The following is an 18,653-nucleotide window of genomic DNA, read 5'->3' on the forward strand; positions in this document are numbered from 1 at the left end:
AGCTGCTATTAGCCCAGCTGCTGCCCAAGGGGCGGATGGACGGATGGGGGGCGCGCGGAGCAGCGAGGAGTAAACAGCCCCCTCGGGTGGGGTAGGAGGAGCCCTCTGACTTTCCGGGTGCCCCAAACTTCTGCCATCCCGGGGCAGCTGCTCGGAAGGGCAGCCCCTTCGCCTCTCTTTCTTTCTTTCTTTTTTTTGGGGGGGGGGCGCTCCTTGGATCTCATAAAGCATCCCCTCCCCTCGAGGAAGCGGCATGTTAGACTGAAGGCTCCGGTTAGGCTTTGGGGAAGGGGGAGAGGGAGGAGGAGGAAGCTTGGAGAGTGAGGGAGATCGGTTTAAAGCGGCGTGGGAAGAGCAATGAGGACCGTCGCCTAACCATTACGCGCCGCGCGCCAAAGAGATGTCCAGCCAGGCATCCCGCCGACGGCTCCTCTCTCCTCCTGCGGGGAAACTTGAAGTCGCCGAGCCGTGAGCCGCCAGCCACTGCATCCCCCCACCCCGACTGCTTCCCTTCCCATCTCCAAGCCGGCCATGTCTCGCTGCTGCAAGTCTCCGATCTCCCGAAAGAAAAGGAAAACTCTTTGCATCTTCCTGCGCGGCTGGAGTTTCCCTGGATCGCTCTCGGCGCGCGCTTGGGAAGAGGCGACTCCGGGCCAGCCGCGAGCTCCAGCTCCCTTGACCTTGTCAGCTTCGCACCTCGCCTCCCGCTTGGACCACCGGCAGCCTTGTCAATTTCAGGAGTGAGACCAGCGCCCCGGTTGGGGTCTCCTTGGGCATTTCTCTCCCTTTCGGTTTCTAACCTCCTTCCCGTTTCAATCCTCTCGGTTCTTCCTCTTTGTGGCACGGGTGGCTGATCCTGATAGGCGACTGCGCCGCGGATTATAGCAAACCAGCGATCACCTCTCTCTCGCCCTCACAGCTGCAGCTGTACAGATATATATATAAATATAAGTACCCGTGTGAAAGGAACAGATCTTCCATCAAGCTCCTAGAACCCTCCAGATGGTCACTTCCCTCTCCTAAGAAGTTGCATGATGTTGTTGTTGCTGTTATTAATGCACCTGTAATAGTCTACAATATATACAAATATATATATATATTTAAGGGAAACAACCACCCACCTATATCACTATTGCACAGGGCTCTCATTTTTCTTCTGCAAGAATTCATATCCAACTGATAGACCACATGCTCTGGATTCAGTCCCTGCCGTTTCCAGTTGCAAGGATCTCCGCAGCAGGACTGGGAAGGGTTTGAACCTGGAACCTCAGAGAGCCAATCAGAGGAGGGAGTCCTCAGCTTTATGGACCAATGGTCTGGCTTGTCCTAAGGCAACTTCCAATATCCAGCAGTACACCATGTTTTCTGAATGTAGGATGGGAGCCACCAACCTGCCCTCCTTTTGTTGGCTCAGTCTGAAGGGCACTTTTTGCCTCTCTGTGGGTATCTTTCCCCTCTTTGCCTTTGGATTCTGCGGTGCCAAGCAGGGGCCCACAAGGATGTGGCTTTGATCGCACTGGACTGGACTTTTGACCACGCCGTTAGCAAAAAGGGCCTTCTGTATCTCAATCTGCTCCCCCCCCCACCGCCAGCTGTAATAATAACCTGGGGGGCAGGGTCAGATGCACTTTACAAAGCCAACCCCCCATGCAAAGGTCTATCCAGTGCCAAAAAGGCATGGGGAGTCCCCTTTCTTCTGCAATAATTGACTGACCCTTGATTCCCCCCCACCCCGCCGGCCAAGGGGGTAGGGGGCAGCCACCGCCTTTCAATGTGATACACCCTCCCTCTCCTGCCGCTGCTGCCGCCACCACCCCGAGCCACACGATGGAGCTATCCGAGGTGCGCTGCCTGAGCGACAGCGACGAGTTGTACACCATCAACCAGACGCCCCCTAGCAGCGGCGCTCGCTCTCAGCGCCTGCTGTGGCAGACGGCAGTCCGCCACATCACTGAGCAGCGCTTCATCCAGGAGCACAGCGGAGGGAAAGTGCTGGGCTCGGAGGAGTCCTTCTGCTCCAACCACTCCCACCACCCGCGGTCGGCAGGCAAGAGCCTTGGCGGCCACAACAATGGGGGAACCAAAGTCTTCCCGGAGCGCACGAGCAGCAGTGGGGACCTGGGATTCCTGCATCTCGACTGCGCTCCCAGCAACTCGGACTTCTTCCTCAACTGGGGCTACACGTACCGCGGCGTGATCTTCCCTACCTTGCGCAACTCCTTCAAGTCCCGGGACTTGGAGCGCCTCTACCAACGCTACTTCCTGGGCCAGAGGCGCAAATCCGAGGTGGTGGTGAACATCCTGGATGTGCTCACCAAGCTGACCCTCCTGCTGCTCCACCTCACCTTGGCCTCGGCCCCTATGGACCCCATCAAGGGCATCCTGTTGGGCTTCTTCACAGGCATCGAGGTGGTCATCTGTGCCTTAGTGGTGGTCAGGAAGGATACGACCTCCTACACCTACCTGCAGTACAGTGGGGTGGTCACTTGGGTGGCCATGGCCACACAGATCCTGGCTGCCGGCCTTGGCTGTGGTCTTCTCGGAGATGGAATTGGCTATGTGCTCTTCACGCTCTTCGCCACCTACAGCATGCTGCCTCTGCCCCTCACCTGGGCTATCCTGGCCGGCTTAGTCACCTCCGTTCTGCAACTCATCATGCAGATGGTGATCCCGAGGCAAACCATGACCTCCATCAACCAGGTATTTCCGGGGGATCATCGTTCTTTCTCTCCGAAGTCACCTTTAGTGGGGCAGCTTGTAAGGACACATGTTCATCTCCTCCATGAGCTGGGTTACTAAGGCAGCTAGACATCATCATTGAGTAAAGCTATCCTTTCTCATAATGGGTTGATTATATCCTAGCAAGGATATAATGGTGCATTCATAATCCTGATTAATGCAAGAGGAATTACAGGTTCAGACATCTAGCTCTGTTTCGGCTGGGGAGAGGGAGGAGGCAGTGAGACCTTATGAGGAATGACACATAAAAGTTGGGGTTTTGTCATGCTCAAACAACCCATGTCATGGAAATCTAATGTCCTCCTCATATCCATATTTTAGTCACTTAGATGGAGATGCAAATGGAAGGCTATATTGAAGAGCACCCATCCTTAATCTTTATGTTCATCTGCAATCCAACATCTGGCACCCAGATGTTGGATTGCAACTCCCATCTGCATCCCGACCTCTCACATATGTATCCCACTCTTCCTCCAAGGACCTCAGGACGTTCATTGCTCATGAGCTTGTCTCATGTCATCCTCACCACATCTCTGTGTAGTAGGTTAGGCAGAGAGGCAGCATCTGGTCCAAAATTCTCCAGGTCTGAGGAGTCTGAATGCAGGTCTCCTGTCCCAAGTCCACCACTGCACTCCTGGTCCAAGACCAGCTGTGTCCACTGCAATGTTCCCTAGTGGGTCCTCCATATTCTCCTCCACTCAATATTCTCATGTTTAGTTGATACTTGTACCAAGTGGTGATCTGGAGTGGATTTGGAGTTAAAAGAATCTACCTGGAAGCAGAATTTAGAAGGCGGTAGATATATTGATGCACCTGAATGTTTTGCAAAACACACACACAAGCTCATTGCAACCCTAAAATGCTGCTTTCAATCCCTGGAGCTATTTTGGCAACCATTCAGTGGACAAGGTTAATCAAGAAGGAGAACTGTTTCAGTTGGATATACTGTACCTTTTCTTATTTTTGGATTCTTGGTTTCTGTCTGTATCATGCTAATATGGAGCATATTGGAATACCACCTCACCTTGCAGTGGGTGAGGTGTCAGTTCGCAAATCCCTAGCACTTGTGCATATCACACTTTTCAATGGGCTTGACAATCTGCATTTGACACCTTCAAATCTGTCCTGATTGCATACCATGATGAATGAAGAAGGGAATGTAACAATATATGCTTGGAGCCACCTGATGGGTCTGTGGTCGAATTAGCATCGAACCTTAGTCTCTGAAAAGTAAATCAGATCATCTCTCCATTAAATGAGAGTGTTCATTGAGTAGTGCTGGTTTCTTAGTTCCTGGGCTGCTGTCGCTGAGGTGTTTTGTTCCCCCAACCCACTGCAAAACAGTATTCAATCTCAAAAAAACAGAAACAAAAAATGCAGATCATGCCAAATGGCTTTTGCTGGGGGTCCGGTTCTCTGTTTCTGCCACCTGGACAAAGGTTTTGAGTGATGAGGTCTCAAAAGAAGTAATTGTTATGTCGGTCTTGGCTCCTGCCAGTTTCTAATTTATCAGGGATTAATGATGGTGAACAGGGAGAGATCAGTCACTTTTGTCATTTATTTGGCATACACGAGAGAGTCAGCTTCGTCACAGTGCTGGACTGTCAAATCCCCACTCAGCCATGAAAGTTACTCGCTGATTTAGGGATGGTCACAGCCTCTCTGACTAACCCACCTCACAGGGTTGTTGTGAGTAAAAAATTAGAGAGGGGAGCCACATTCACCACCTTGAGCTACTTGGGAAAAAAGGTGGGATATTAATGTAACAATATAATACATAAATGAATCAGTTTTAACTATTCCTAAATTTGTTTTCTGAAGGCAGAAATATATTAAAAATTGAAACAAAAATCCATTTTCTTTTATTACAAGTTTCAAGATATACGTGGTACTTTTTTAAAAAAAGAGTCTTCCCTCAAGTAAATAAATAATTTCAGCTGTATTTATAAAATAAACAATCTGGTAAGCTTGCAGGTCTAAGGATTATTTTGCTGTGTGACACAATGCAACCCAACATTTTACAGGGGCATGAGATCTAAAAAGTGGAAACTCTCATCTGCTTTAGAAATTGTCTTGCTGATAGGAATTGACTTTATTTATTTATTTATTTATTAAAAATCCAACAGAAATGTTTTGTGCACTTAACAGGTTTGCGGGTGGGGCGAGTCCTTAAATACTTAGCAATTGTCTTTTGATACACAATTTCGGATTATTTTAGGTTCACAGTCCCCATTTTTTCAAAAGACTCCAGTAGCAGCTTGACCTGTAGCAGGAATTGACAAACAAAGGTGTTGTTGTTTACAATCATGAGAAAACCTCATCATCTGTTGTAAGACATAGTTGGCAACCCCTTGGACACATGCCTTTTAGTCCGAAGAGAGAACCCAGAACAGATCGTTTGGTTTAGGAAGCATTGGAGGAGGGGGAGACGGAAATGATTTATGGACTAATCGTTTATTGACATCTAAGATTGCTAGAGCTCCGATCCTAGATCCTGTTTTCAGTGCCAAGGGCTCAGCAATGGGATATATGTTGCAGCAGTTTTGAAGAAAGCCCCTATGAGCAAGTTCAGAGTGTATTTTACCACTGAGCCCTGGAAGCCTACAAACATCTGAGAGAACGGAGTCCAGTACAGCTCAGAGGGGAAAGGCTTTTTCATTAGGATTGTGATCCCATTTCTGTCATTTTTACAAACTGGATCAGAAATGGGACTAACTTTCTTATGCTCTAGCAACCTCTCAAATCAAAGCTGGTACCTTCAGATCAATCTCTCCTATGTCTTATTTAACTCTCATTTTGACCGAACACAGCAGCTTGCAATAACTCGGCAGCCTTTTAGAAATCGGTTAGGTATATCCCCCTTATTTAGAATATAAGAATAAGAATATCATTTTGAGACTTTACTCCCTTATTCTCATTTCTAGTTTTCTTGGTTCTACTCCTTCACAGTCGTTTTTCCGCAGCATTTGTGCACTCTGTGATAGTTATAGCCAGGGCTAGCAACAGAAGCTGACCAAGCCAGGCAAATACCAAGGGTGGAATGCAAAGTGGGTGAGCTGGATGGCATTAGACTGACCACCTGGTCTTTCAGTCCACAATAGTCCAGACTTGACTGATGGGTCAGAGAAGGCATTGCCCATTTTTGTTGTGATCCGATACCTCGTTTAGCAGTACGAATTTTGAGTGTCTTTACCTGGCATCTGGGGACACAGGTGGCACTGTGGGTTAAACCACAGAGCCTAGGGCTAGCCAATCAGAAGGTCGGCAGTTCGAATCCCTGCAACGGGGTGAGCTCCCGTTGCTCTGTCCCAGCTCCTGCCAACCTAGCAGTTCAAAAGCACATCAAAGTGCAAGTAGATAAATAGGTACCGCTCCAGTGGGAAGGTAAACGGTGTTTCTCTGCATTGCTCTGGTTCTCCAGAAGCAGCTTAGTCATGCTGGCCACATGCCCAGAAGCTGTACGCCGGCTCCCTCGGCCAGTAAAGCGAGATGAGCAACGCAACCCCAGAGTCGGCCATGACTGGACCTAATGGTCAGGGGTCCCTTTACCTTTTTACCTGGCGTCTGAAGACAGGAACTCACAAACAACCAATGAATCTGAAAGACAAAAGGAAGCACTTCTTGCTATTGCAGTGCATGGATAAAATATGGAACTCACCCCCACCGGAGGCAGTGATGAATACCAACATGGGTGACATGAAAAGGGAGGAGAGTACTGCTGCACACAAGTCCTGCTTGCAGGTTTTCCATAGACGCAGTGGTTGGCCACTGCAAGAATAGAGTTCTGGACTAGATATGCCTTTGGCCTGAAGCAACAGGCTCTTCCTATGATCCTAGGTTTCTGCTTGCTGCACAGAGAGAGGGCAAGCACAGGGATGTAGGAATCTGCCATACATCACACCTGACTCCTGCTCTAGCTAGCTAGCAGAGAACAGGCTGGGGAATGAACCAGGGACCTTCTAAATACAAGGCAGATACCCTGCCACTGCTGGGATGCAGTGAGAGGGCTCAGAGAAGCAGTGGTGGCTGCTGCTTGCCCAGTTTCCCACCACCACAGCAAACATTGCTTGCTCGCCCTCTCTTTTCGGGTGGTGTGGCAGGGACGATTTGAACGTCTCTCTGTCCAGCCAGAGAGAAGTGAGTGCTTACAATATCTCCGCTGTCAGAGGAATTATACTTGTCCATATCAGTTGCTCGGATCACAAGTGGGAAAGTCCTGTTGCATTTGGGTCCCTCTTACAGGAATCTGGTTGGCCATGTTGAGAGCAGCATGCTCTTCTTGTGTATCTAAAAGGGCATTTGTTTTGATTTGAGAGGGGCAAATCACAAAAAACCCACTGGAAGGAATGGCTGGCTGGAATCCTGGGCAGACGACCTGCCTCCTCTGTTGGAGGCAGTGCGCCTCTGAATCTCAGTTGCTGAGAAACACAAAAGCAGAGAACGCTGTTGTGCTCAGGTCCTGTTGTCAGGCTTCCCATGGGTATCTGGGTGGCTACTGTGAGTTCAGGACCTCAGCCTTGATGGGCCGTTGGTCTGATCCAGCAGGCTCTGCTGAAGTTCTTATAGTACCCTTCCACCCTTTGAGCTGGCAGAGGTGGTATCAAATGTGGTCTTGAATATATCCTGGTTATTCTGGGGGGGGGGGGTTCAACACCTCGTGTCCCTCACCTTCTGTAACTCTGGATTGCCTGAGTGAAAGCACATGGCTCCAATCAAGCTTGGATGATATGTTGTGAAGTACTGAAAGTGCGGGACGCAGGTGGCGCTGTGGGTTAAACCACAGAGCCTAGGACTTGCCAATCAGAAGGCCGGCGGTTCAAATCCCCACGACAGGGTGAGCTCCCGTTGCTCAGTCCCTGCTCCCACCAACCTAGCAGTTCGAAAACACGTCAAAGTGCAAGTAGAGAAATAGGTACCACTCCAGCGGGAAGGTAAACGGCATTTCCATGTGCTGCTCTGGTTCGCCAGAAGCGGCTTAGTCATGCTGGCCACAATACCCAGAAGCTGTACGCCGGCTCCCTCGGCCAGTAAAGCAAGATGAGTGCTGCAACCCCAGAGTCGGCCACAACTGGACCTAATGGTCAGGCGTCCCTTTGCCTTTACTGGAAGTGCCTAGTTTTTCTTGTTCTGTTAAATGCTTTAGGATTGTGCAGGATATAGACAGGCTCTTTGGAGAGGATTTGCAGGTGCAAACATTGCCCTTTCTGGCTGCTGGCAGTTGCCAGAGTGGGATTGGCTGCTGAGTGATGAAGATAACAAAACATGGGTAGCCAAGGTGATGTGAGATGTTATTAGTATTTGTGCCAAAGGCCCTGGTAAAGAAGTTCTATATAAGGAAGATGCCAGATGCTGGGAGGGAATTCCACAACTAAGGGACTGCCAGAGCAAATGTCCTCTCCTGGGCTGCTACTACCTGAACCAAGTCTGCTGTCTGCTGATTTAACACCCAGGAAGGTCTTGTAGGGTAGGATGAGGTCTCTCAGGTATTTGGGGCCTAAGTCATCTAGGGCTAAGTCATGCAGTCCAGCCACATGAAGAGACTACCACATATGCTATTCTTGGTTTAAAATGTCTCTTGGGGGTAGAGGTCCCCATGTCCTTGATGGGGCAAGACCATTTCTTAGGAAACACCTGCAGCGTGCCAAAAATTTCAGTAACCTCTAGCCAATTTGCTACAACTGGTTTCTTATCAGCCTGATGCCAAACCTGGTTTTCATAACAATAGAGCTTGGGCTATCCTCATAGTTGCTTGCACCAGGAACTGCACCAGGAAGGTGGATGCATGCTGTGTTTCATCCCAGCTTATTTCCCCGGACCACTCAGCAGAATTGATCAGGCTAGATCTGATTTCAGGAGGCGGCGCTGGGAGCCTCTGCTCCACCCTGCAGCTGTTGTGACTCCCATAAACCTTAATAGGATTATCTTATTATGACTAGACTGGGGTAGATAGCTGTCTCGGTGTGTCTGAATTCAATGTCTTCCCACACCCACAGCTCAGACATTTCCCAAGGAAAAGTAAGTGATGATTCAGTCCCAGAGTAATTTGTACATATTGGTTTCCTGATAACTCTTAGCTTCTAGATTTCAACCCATCTTCTCCAGGCAGTAGATCTGGGTGGGTGTGCATTCCTGCACACAGACTATGTAACTAACTTACGGAATTTGCTCTCATAGGGTTTCCCCTCCAAAAAATATATATCCCTCTCTTGTAATACTAGAAACCCAGGGTCATCCCGTGAAACTGAAGGCTCAGGAGAGACAATAGGAAGTTCTTCTTCACACAATGCATAGTGAATGCCATACCACATGACGTAGGAATGACCACCAACTTGGATGGCTTTAAATTTATGGTGGTTAAGGCAATCAATGGCTGCCAGCAGAGATGGGAGGGTTTTACCACTGGTGTCAGAGGCCACACACATCTGAATTGCAAGGTGCTGGGGATCGTGATTGTTTTTGCACACATGTCTGACTCGTAGCCTTCCAGAGGCATCTCCTTGGCCACTGTTGGAAATGGGAGGCTGGACTAGACAGACCTTTGTTCAGATCCAGAAGGACTCTTCTAATGTTCCTAAGATGCAGAGGCGGTCAGTAGCTTAGGTTGTCCACCCACACCAAGAGGTACAGAGGTGGTAGCTGCTGGGAAGAAACAACAGGGAAAGTCCATCACCCCAAAGTGATGCTTTAAAGACATTTGGTTGGCAGTGGATGGAAACAAAACAACTCACCACGTGGTTGATCTCACCCTGCATGGAAGTTCTTATATTCCTGTACCCTTTCAATAAGCTGCTGTGCTTTAGTGTCCATCCATCCTTGTATTTAGAGTCACAGACTCCTAATTTTAGAGCATGGTCCCTCTTCCCACCTGCCCCCATTGGACAAAACAGTTTGTGACACTGGTACATTTCCTTGGCAAGATTTCTGTTAGGGTACCTCAGTCTTCTTCAAGTATTTATGAAAGCTTTCCAACAGGCTTCCTCAACCTTGGCCCTCCAGCTGTTTTAAAACTACAATTCCCACCATCCCTGACCACTGGTCCTGCTAGCTAGGGATCATGGAAATTGTAGTCCCAAAACATCTGGAGGGCTGAGGTTGAGGAAGCGTGCTTTACAAACTCATCTGTTTTCCTTGCCTTTTAGTTTAGAGGGTTACTGCTGGTGGGTTGTTAGCATTTACTGACTTCTACTGCAGTGGGATGTTTTTGTAGCGGTTTGAGCTTCATGTTTTGATGCTTCTCTTCTTAATGAAATTGCGTATTTGCTATTCATGTGAGCCACCTTGGGCAGGCTGTAGTCTGGAAAGGCACTTCGGAAATATCTGAAATGAACAATCGTAAAGGGGGTTGTGTTGAATATTAGGTTCGACACTTAGAATAGCTTTGACACTCCAGCTTCATGTATGATCATTGCTTCTTGAAAGCTGGCAACACTCTAAATGCCAGTGGTCACAACTTCAGATGGACTTCAACACACTAAAGGTAAAGGTAAAGGACCCCTGACAGTTAAGTCCAGTCGCGAATGACTCTGGGGTTGCGGCACTCATTCTCGCTTTACTGGCTGAGGGAGCCGACGTTTGTCCGCAGACAGTTTTTCCAGGTCATGTGGCCAGCATGACTAAGCCGCTTCTGGCGAAACCAGAGCAGCACATGGAAACACCATTTACCTTCCCGCCGGAGCGGTACCTATTTATCTACTTGCACTTTGACATGCTTTCGAACTGCTAGGTTGGCAGGAGCTGGGACCAAGCAACGGGAGCTCACCCCGTCGCAGGGATTTGAACCGCCGACCTTCCAATTGGCAAGCCCTAGGCTCAGTGGTTTAGACCACGACGCTACCTGTGTCCCTTTTTCAACACACTACTCAATCCTTTATCAACCAGTCCAACAGCAAGTTGTAACTATAGTAATTGTTTTATTCTGGATTATCCAAAGAGGAAAGGTAACTAACAAACTCAACTCCCTATCATGCTTACTTGTAAATTTTAGTTGTAGTATTTAACTGGCATGTATTAACATTTTGAAGTTTAAGAAAAATGCACAAACTGAGTTCCTTCTTACACCTATCACAACCTCTATTTTGTTGACATAAGTAACTTAACTGCAGAAGAAAGTTCCTCTTGGGAGTATGTTGTCATAAGCTTTCCCTCCATTTAAGCTAGATTTCTGTTCTATGTTGATTCTACCTTTTTTTCTGTATATTTGTCAAAGTGCTTGCATCTTATTTGATGCAAATAAACGTGCAGATCATTAATAAAAAGAAAAGAAATGCTTTTTGCAAGAACCACATCAGGTGAGCCTTACCTTTGGCCCGGCCACCATCCCTGTCCCTTGCTTGTTTGTTTAAGAGAAGGAAAGAAGAGAAATGGGACAAAATGGAAGAGAGATAAATAAGATGAAAATAAACACATACAGTGGTACCTCGGGTTAAGTACTTAATTTGTTCCGGAGGTCCGTTCTTAACCTGAAACTATTCTTAACCTGAAGCACCACTTTAGTAATGGGGCCTCCTGCTGCCACCATGCCACCGGAGCACGATTTCTGTTCTCATCCTGAAGCAAAGTTCTTAACCCGAGGTACTATTTCTGGGTTAGCGGAGTCTGTAACCTGAAGCGTCTTTAACCTGAAGCATATGTAACCTGAGGTACCACTGCATAAGGGAAGAAGGCAGGCAGGCAGGCATGGTGTGGAATTCATTTTTAATCTTGTGCACAATTACCTGGGAGTAAAGCCCAGTGAACTGAGTGGGACAGACATGCCTAAAATAAGAACACAAGACAAGCCTGATGGATCAGGTCCATGGCGCACCAAGTCCATCATCCTGCTCTCACAGGGACTGACCAGATGGGAAGTCGGTAAGCTGTACATGAGTGTCACAGCATTCCCCCTCACCTGCAATTCTGAACAACTAGCATAATTGCAGTGCAACACTGGGGGTTCATGCTAAAGGAGATGTGTGTCTGCAACGGTTAGCCCAGGGATGGGGATCCTGCACCCCTCCAGGTCTTGTTGGACTACAGCATGGATGGTAAAGTCTTGACCCTCCAGATGTTGCTAAACCTCAGCTCCTGATCACCCCTGACCATTGGCCATGCTGGCTGGGGATTATGGAAGTTGGAATCCAACAACGTCTGGAGGGCGACAGAATCCCCATCCCTGGCTTAGTCAATCAGTGGGCTGATTTAATAAATTAAACTTTTGATTAACTAGACAGGGGTCCCCATTTAAACAAGCAGCTGATTTTTAAATAAATACATACATACAATTACAGTGGTACCTCAGGTTAAGTACTTAATTTGTTCCGGAGGTCCGTTCTTAACCTGAAACTGTTCTTAACCTGAAGCACCACTTTAGCTAATGGGGCCTCCTGCTGCCGCTGCACGATTTCTGTTCTCATCCTGAAGCAAAGTTCTTAACCCGAGGTACTATTTCTGGGTTGGCAGAGTCTGTAACCTGAAGCGTCTGTAACCCGAGGTACCACTGTACTTTACAGTGGTACCTTGGGTTACAGACTCTTCAGGTTACAGACGCTTCAGGTTACAGACTCCACTAACCCAGAAATAGTACCTCCAGTTAAGAACTTTGCTTCAGGATGAGAACAGAAATCGTGCAGTGGCGGTGCGGCGGCAGCGGGAGGCCCCATTAGCTAAAGTGGTGCTTCAGGTTAAGAACGGACCTCCAGAACGAATTAAGTTCTTAACCAGAGGTACCACTGTACAGGAACTTATAAAAACTGTGAATGGTGCAAGGCACCTTGGGGAAGAACCAGGTGCTGTTGCACTACAATTCCCATCACTTTTGACCAGTGATCATGTCGGCTGGGACTAATGGGAGTTGGGAATCCAGCAACAACTGGGTGGAGGGCAGGTTTATTTTTTTATTTACAAAAATGTCTATATTGCAAACCTTAAGGGGGAAAAATATTTTGGCTGTGAATGGCATAAAATCAACAGTAAAATGGCATCCACAGAACTAGTACAAAATGCATAAGAAATGTGTTTTGTGTTACCCATCCCTGGTCTGCAGGTAAATTGATTAAAGGAGTGTCTGTAAGAATGTACAGAGAATATTTCTCAGCCACGGCCAGCTCTAATCCCTCTGCAATTGTGATTGATTGGTTTATTTGTTATTTAAAATATTGTCATCCTATCCTGCTATTCAGCATGGACCTACAGGATAGCTTACAACAAAGTTAAAAATACCAGACATAATAAAGCCATATAAAAACCAAGACATGAAAGTACTGCTGGCAGATAAAAGGAACGTGTTCCCACCAGACAATGCAGAAAGATAAGCAACACCAGTATTTCACAGCCCTCCGGAAAAGTACTGTCTTAATTTTATACTGGAAAGCCAGCAAGGTAAGTTTAGAAAAGAGCAGTGTTCTTCCGCTTGGGGCTCCCAGGTGTTGTTGGACTACGAATCCTATCATCCTCAGCCAGCTTAGCTCAAGGATGATGGGAGTTGTAGTCCAACAACATTTGGGGAGCCAAAGTTGAAGAGCACTGGAGGAGAATGTTCCAAAAAGTTAGCACCTGTGTGGAAAAGCCCTATTCTGAATTGCTACCCGCTACCGACTTCAGATCCATGCAGGGAGGGCTGCTGGAAATTGTCTAAACATTTTAGTTGACTTGACTGGAAGAAAGCTGTCCTTGAGACATTCCAGTTCCCAGGCCATTTAGGGGTAAGAAGATAAGATAGTAAGAGGAGCCAGCTGGGTCAGGTTAATGGCCCATCTAGTCCAGCATTGTGTTCTCACAGAGGCCAACCAGATTCAACCTATGGAGGGTTCTGCCTCGGCTGCCCTTGATTTAGGACCTTAAAGTTTAAAAACAGCACTGAATTAGATCCTAGATGGTGGAATAGATGGTGGAAACCTGGTGGGATAGAGAAACAGGTTATAGAGAGCCAGTGTGGTGTAGTGGCTAAGAGCAGTAGACTCGTAATCTGGTGAACCGGGTTCGCTTCCCCGCTCCTCCACATGCAGCTGCTGGGTGACCTTGGGCCAGTCACACTTCTCTGAAGTCTCTCAGCCCCACTCACCTCACAGAGTGTTTGTTGTGGGGGAGGAAGGAAAAGGATATTGTTAGCCGCTTTGAGACTCCTTCAGGTAGTGATAAAGCGGGATATCAAATCCAAACTCTTCTTCTTCTTCATTTCTGGATACAAACTGTACAGGAAGAACAGGGAAATGTTTATTTATTTATTTATTTATCTATCTATTTATTTAGCAATCACATCAATGACAGAAAGATATAAAAACAGTTCCAATACAGATGCAGAAACTACAGACCAACAAACTACAAAGGGACAGGATCCTCCACAGAATTACTGTGGGTGGAAATACCGCAGAGTAATTTTAGCATTGGCAACATGCTATATTTTGGCCACCTGACCCCAATGTCCAGGATGATCTTGAGAAAGAGAATGAAATCACAGAGGCATCCACAGGAGGAAATGTTGGAGTAATGGGTGATTTTAGTTACCCATAAAATGGGTAAGTGCAAGTTCTGGTCACAACAAGAAGTTTCTAAATGCCCTAAATGATTGTGTTCTACAACAGTTTCTCATCAATCTAACCAGAGGGGAGGCAACACTGAACTTAATCATAAACTGTCCAGAACATGGTGCAATATGTAAGCTAGGATGCATATTGCAAATTGGGAAAGGTACTGCTAGAGTCAGGACGCGGGTAGCGCTGTGGGTTAAACCACAGAGCCTAGGACTTGCCGATCAGAAGGTCGGCGGTTTGAATCCCCGCGACAGAGTGAGCACCCGTTGCTCAGTCCCTGCTCCTGCCAACCTAGCAGTTCGAAAGCATGTCAAAGTGGAAGTAGATAAATAGGTACCGCTCCAGCGGGAAGGTAAATGGCGTTTCTGTGTACTGCTCTCGTTCGCCAGAAGCGGCTTAGTCATGCTGGCCACATGACCCGGAAGCTGTATGCTGGCTCCCTCGGCCAATAAAGTGAGATGAGCGCTGCAACCCCAGAGTCGGCCACAACTGGACCTAATGGTCAGGGGTTCCTTTACCTTTACCTTTACTGCTACAGTCAGGTAAAGGTAAAGGACCCCTGGATGGTTAAGTCCAGTCAAAGGCAACTACGGGGTTGTCGCGCTCATCTCACTTTCCAGGTCGAGGGAGCCGGCATTTACTAAAGAGTAGAAAAATGAAAACTATATACACTTAGAGAAATGAAAGCGAGGTGGAAAAGCAGCTATACTTACTGGTAAATGAATATTGGGGGAGCTGTCCACATGTCATGGTTCTGAAATGTTTTCTATTCTAAAGTTAATGTGCAAGTTGTTAGACTTGCAGCATTTTCATTTGGCTCCCTCTAGTGGAAACCTCTACACTTCTCACAAGCTCAGCCTTTGAATTCTCTGCTTAGCTTTGATTCTAGATTTTTTTCCAATTAATCTGAAGAGCAGATGTCTCACAGAAGGGAAATATTAGATAGGATCTGTTCTATCTGAAGCAAAAGGAAGCTCTTTATGGAATCTTTTTCGTTTGTTTGCTTGTTTTGAGGGAATCAATGTGGGAAATGTCTGAGTGTTTCCTTCATTCAGAAATACGTATTTAGAGAATTACTTAAAGGTGTATAGATATTGGGACCTGGGGACTGAAAGTTGCATTTCTTGGTTCTAGACCACATTATTTGTACTCAGATGTTTCTGGGTCAAGGGAAATTGAGAAGAAGCAAAGTTTCTGAAGGGCTTTGCAGGCAAAAGAGGGGGGAGTGGGAGATCAGTGCCTGTTCTGTCCAGTCAAGGGCATCTTGGGTAGGAGGGTTGGAATCGATCTATATGAACAATTGGTCTGAACTAGTAAAAATGCTGTCCTTACCTGAAAATATTTTGCTACGTAGAAAGTCTAAAGAGCATCAACTCTCCACTTTCTCAAAGCAAGGTTGAGGTCATGGGCACCAGTATCCAAATCTACACTGGGAACACATCCCCTCCAGTGCAGGGGCCCTGAAAATAGTGGAATTGCAAGGTGGAGCATAGGCGGCAGTGTTAGAAATTAGCCAGGCACTAGGCGCATTTTAGGGAGGCGGGTGGCACTGTGGGTTAAACCACAGAGCTTAGGACTTGCCGATCAGAAGGTCGGCGATTCGAATCCCTGCAACGGGGTGAGCTACCGTTGTTCAGTCCCTGTTCCTGCCAATCTAGCAGTTCGAAAGCACGTCAAAGTGCAAGTAGATAAATAGGTAGTGCTCTGGTGGGAAGGTAAACAGCGTTTCCGTGCACTGCTCTGGTTCGCCAGAAGCGGCTTAGTCATGTTGGCCACATGACCCGGAAGCTGTACGCCGGCTCCCTCGGCCAATAAAGTGAGATGAGCGCCACAACCCCAGAGTCAGTCACAACTGGACCTAATGGTCAGGGGTCCCTTTACCTTTTAGGTGCATTTTGCATCTGGCTTTTGACCATTTGCGACCCAAGGCACTGGGATAGTGCCTTGAATCTAGACTGTTTTCACACACTAATACCCCCATCCAATGGAATTCTATCACTTATATTTTATCTGCACAATCAAAATGAATTTCAGGAACCAAAATGCTTTTTCTGTGCAGCCTCAGTAGAAGAGGTCAATTACAGTCAGTCCATCATTTGAAAAATACGGGGGCTGTCTTGCCCCCAAAATGACAGATGTCACCAGAGCATGCACTGTCCCAAGTAGCTGACCACACTGAGCTTGAGCATCAAACCTCATGGTTCCCCAGTGGATTTTATCCATAGCAGCAGCTCCTAGAAAACCAAGCTCAGTGTGGTCTAACTTGACAGATGTTTACAATGACTAGTTTTCTGTTCCTTCCACGTTGTTTGCAATGAAGGACATTGTAAAGAAATAATGGCTCATATTTCAGATCACATTTCCTAACCAGTATGCTGTATTGAATTCTGGCTTGCAATGAATCAGGAATCCCTCTGTGTGTATTTATTGCACGTGTTACAAAGTCCTAGCAATGGGAAAGCAGCTGGCCATGCAATTCTTGGCTTCTGTTACTGCCACTCCCATAGTGACCATAATATGCCGTCCATTTGTTTGCATGCATTCATGAGATTGTTTACATAAATGGCATGCCCTTCCATTTGTGTGAGTGTGTAACATTTTAATATGCGGTTTCCCTATTTAAGACAATGGTAGCATGGCCTTGAAGACAGATGCTGTAAAATCCCACAGAAAACTGCATATTGTGCCATATTTGGGGTTCTGCTTGAACAGAACTAATTGAAAATGTCAAATTCTACCCACTGAAGACTTTGGCTTGCAGGTGAAGTTTGCCTTAGGAAAGAACAGCCACTCTTTTCTCCATATATACAGTGGTACCTCAGGTTACATACGCTTCAAGTTACATACGCTTCAGGTTACAGACTCCGCTAACCCAGAGGGTTAAGTTCAGGTTAAGAACTTTGCTTCAGGATGAGAACAGAAATCGTGCTCCGGCGGCGCGGCAGCAGCAACAGCAGGAGGCCCCATTAGCTAAAGTGGTGCTTCAGGTTAAGAACAGTTTCAGGTTAAGAACGGACCTCCGGAACAAATTAAGTACTTAACCCGAGGTACCACTGTATTTGCTTCTTCACATGTGATAAATATAATGTGAAATACAACCTCTGGCCCATGGGCTGAATTGGATTTGCCAAGCCATTTTGCCCAAGCCATACCTACCCCCCATCACCTCATGTCATATATGACACCAGGTATGGGCAGGTAAAAAGGCAGCCGAGCGGAGCCAAAAGGAGCTTCTGAACTGCTGTCAATCAGCTGATCATCAGCACTTCGTAAGGTTCATGTGCTGTGCTTCTGCAAGCATTTGAAACACAAAGACCAGCCAATTGCTAGGCTTCTGAAGCACCAATTATCAGCTGTTGGACAGGACTCCAAAGCACAGCATAGAACTCTTTGTCCCTGGTATAGTCTATTTAGATTTTCCAAACTTGGATCTCCAGCTGTTTCTGGACTACAATTCCCGTCATCCACCGATCCTGCTAGCTAGGGATGATGGGACTTGTAGCCCAAAAACAGCTGGAGACCCACATTTGGGAACCCCCGGTATAGAGGCGGCTGAGTCAAGCCTGTCGAGGATCAAGCTTTTTGGAAGCAAAAATACATGGATGTAAAATAAACAACTGCTTCAGAGGGATTAAGTATTAAGGTGACATGCTCAGTGGAGAGATTGAGAAATACAAAAAAAGGGCTCTAAACGAAATGTGTTTATATTTTGGGAGAAGTTCATTACTCACACAGGATTTTACATCTGTTCAATTTGGAGGTACTTGTCTCTTTGTCAGAAGGAAGAATTTAGCATCACGGGTGCCTCTCGCTATTCAGCAAATGTGATGAATAAGACCTCCTTTTTTGGAGAACAGTGTTCATTACTAGGAGCTGTCTGTCTGCATCATGATTAACTGAAAATGTTGAGCATTCAATGTTTCTCAGCTTTAAGTGAACATTTTCTTCCTGCAGTGGGGAGGGGGCAGGGCTCAGTGCTCCCTGCCTATGACAGTTGGTTTTGCTAGGTTGTGTGAAGTCTACAGAATCTAGTATTACTATTTTTATCACAGTTGTATTCCACTGTTCCTCCAAGGAGCTCATGGCAGCATAAGTGGTTCTCCTACCTCTACATTTCATCCTAACAACCGCCCTGTGAGGTAGGTTGGGCTAAGAGACAGCAACTGGCCCAAGGTTCTCACCCCATGTGAGTTTCATGGCTGGGTGGCAATTTAAACCCATCTTCATCCATCTTTAGGCACCAGACAACAACCTGTCAGGAAAAAGCACCAAGGCAAAAGCCAGCTCCAGATGGCTGGAATGCAAAACAGTGCAGATGTACTGTTGGGGAAAAGGTGGAGCCTATTCTCTGTACTGAGCACCGGATGTTAGCTCAGAGTGTCATCTGACCTGTGCTGGAAGTACAGG

General features: G+C 46.9%; 1 protein-coding gene and 1 long non-coding RNA gene across 2 annotated transcripts in view; one reads left to right on the forward strand and one right to left on the reverse strand.

Annotated features, from left to right (window-relative positions):
- Window positions 1-200: 200 nt before the first annotated feature.
- On the reverse strand, window positions 201-2,570 carry LOC308480978. The gene is made up of 2 exons (XR_013988380.1): window positions 2,464-2,570; window positions 201-925 (listed from the first exon to the last, which is right to left on the reverse strand). It is a non-coding gene; the product is annotated as an uncharacterized lncRNA (long non-coding RNA).
- ADCY8 (adenylate cyclase 8) overlaps window positions 919-18,653 on the forward strand; it is a 142,489-nt gene continuing 124,754 nt past the window's right edge. The window contains 1 exon segment of the mRNA XM_081012499.1: window positions 919-2,700. Coding sequence (XP_080868625.1) covers window positions 1,828-2,700 — 873 coding nt within the window. The 5' untranslated portion in view covers window positions 919-1,827.

This window comes from Podarcis pityusensis, assembly GCF_964106645.2.
Source record: "Podarcis pityusensis genome assembly, chromosome: 7".
In the NCBI taxonomy this organism is placed as follows: Eukaryota; Metazoa; Chordata; class Lepidosauria; order Squamata; family Lacertidae; genus Podarcis; species Podarcis pityusensis.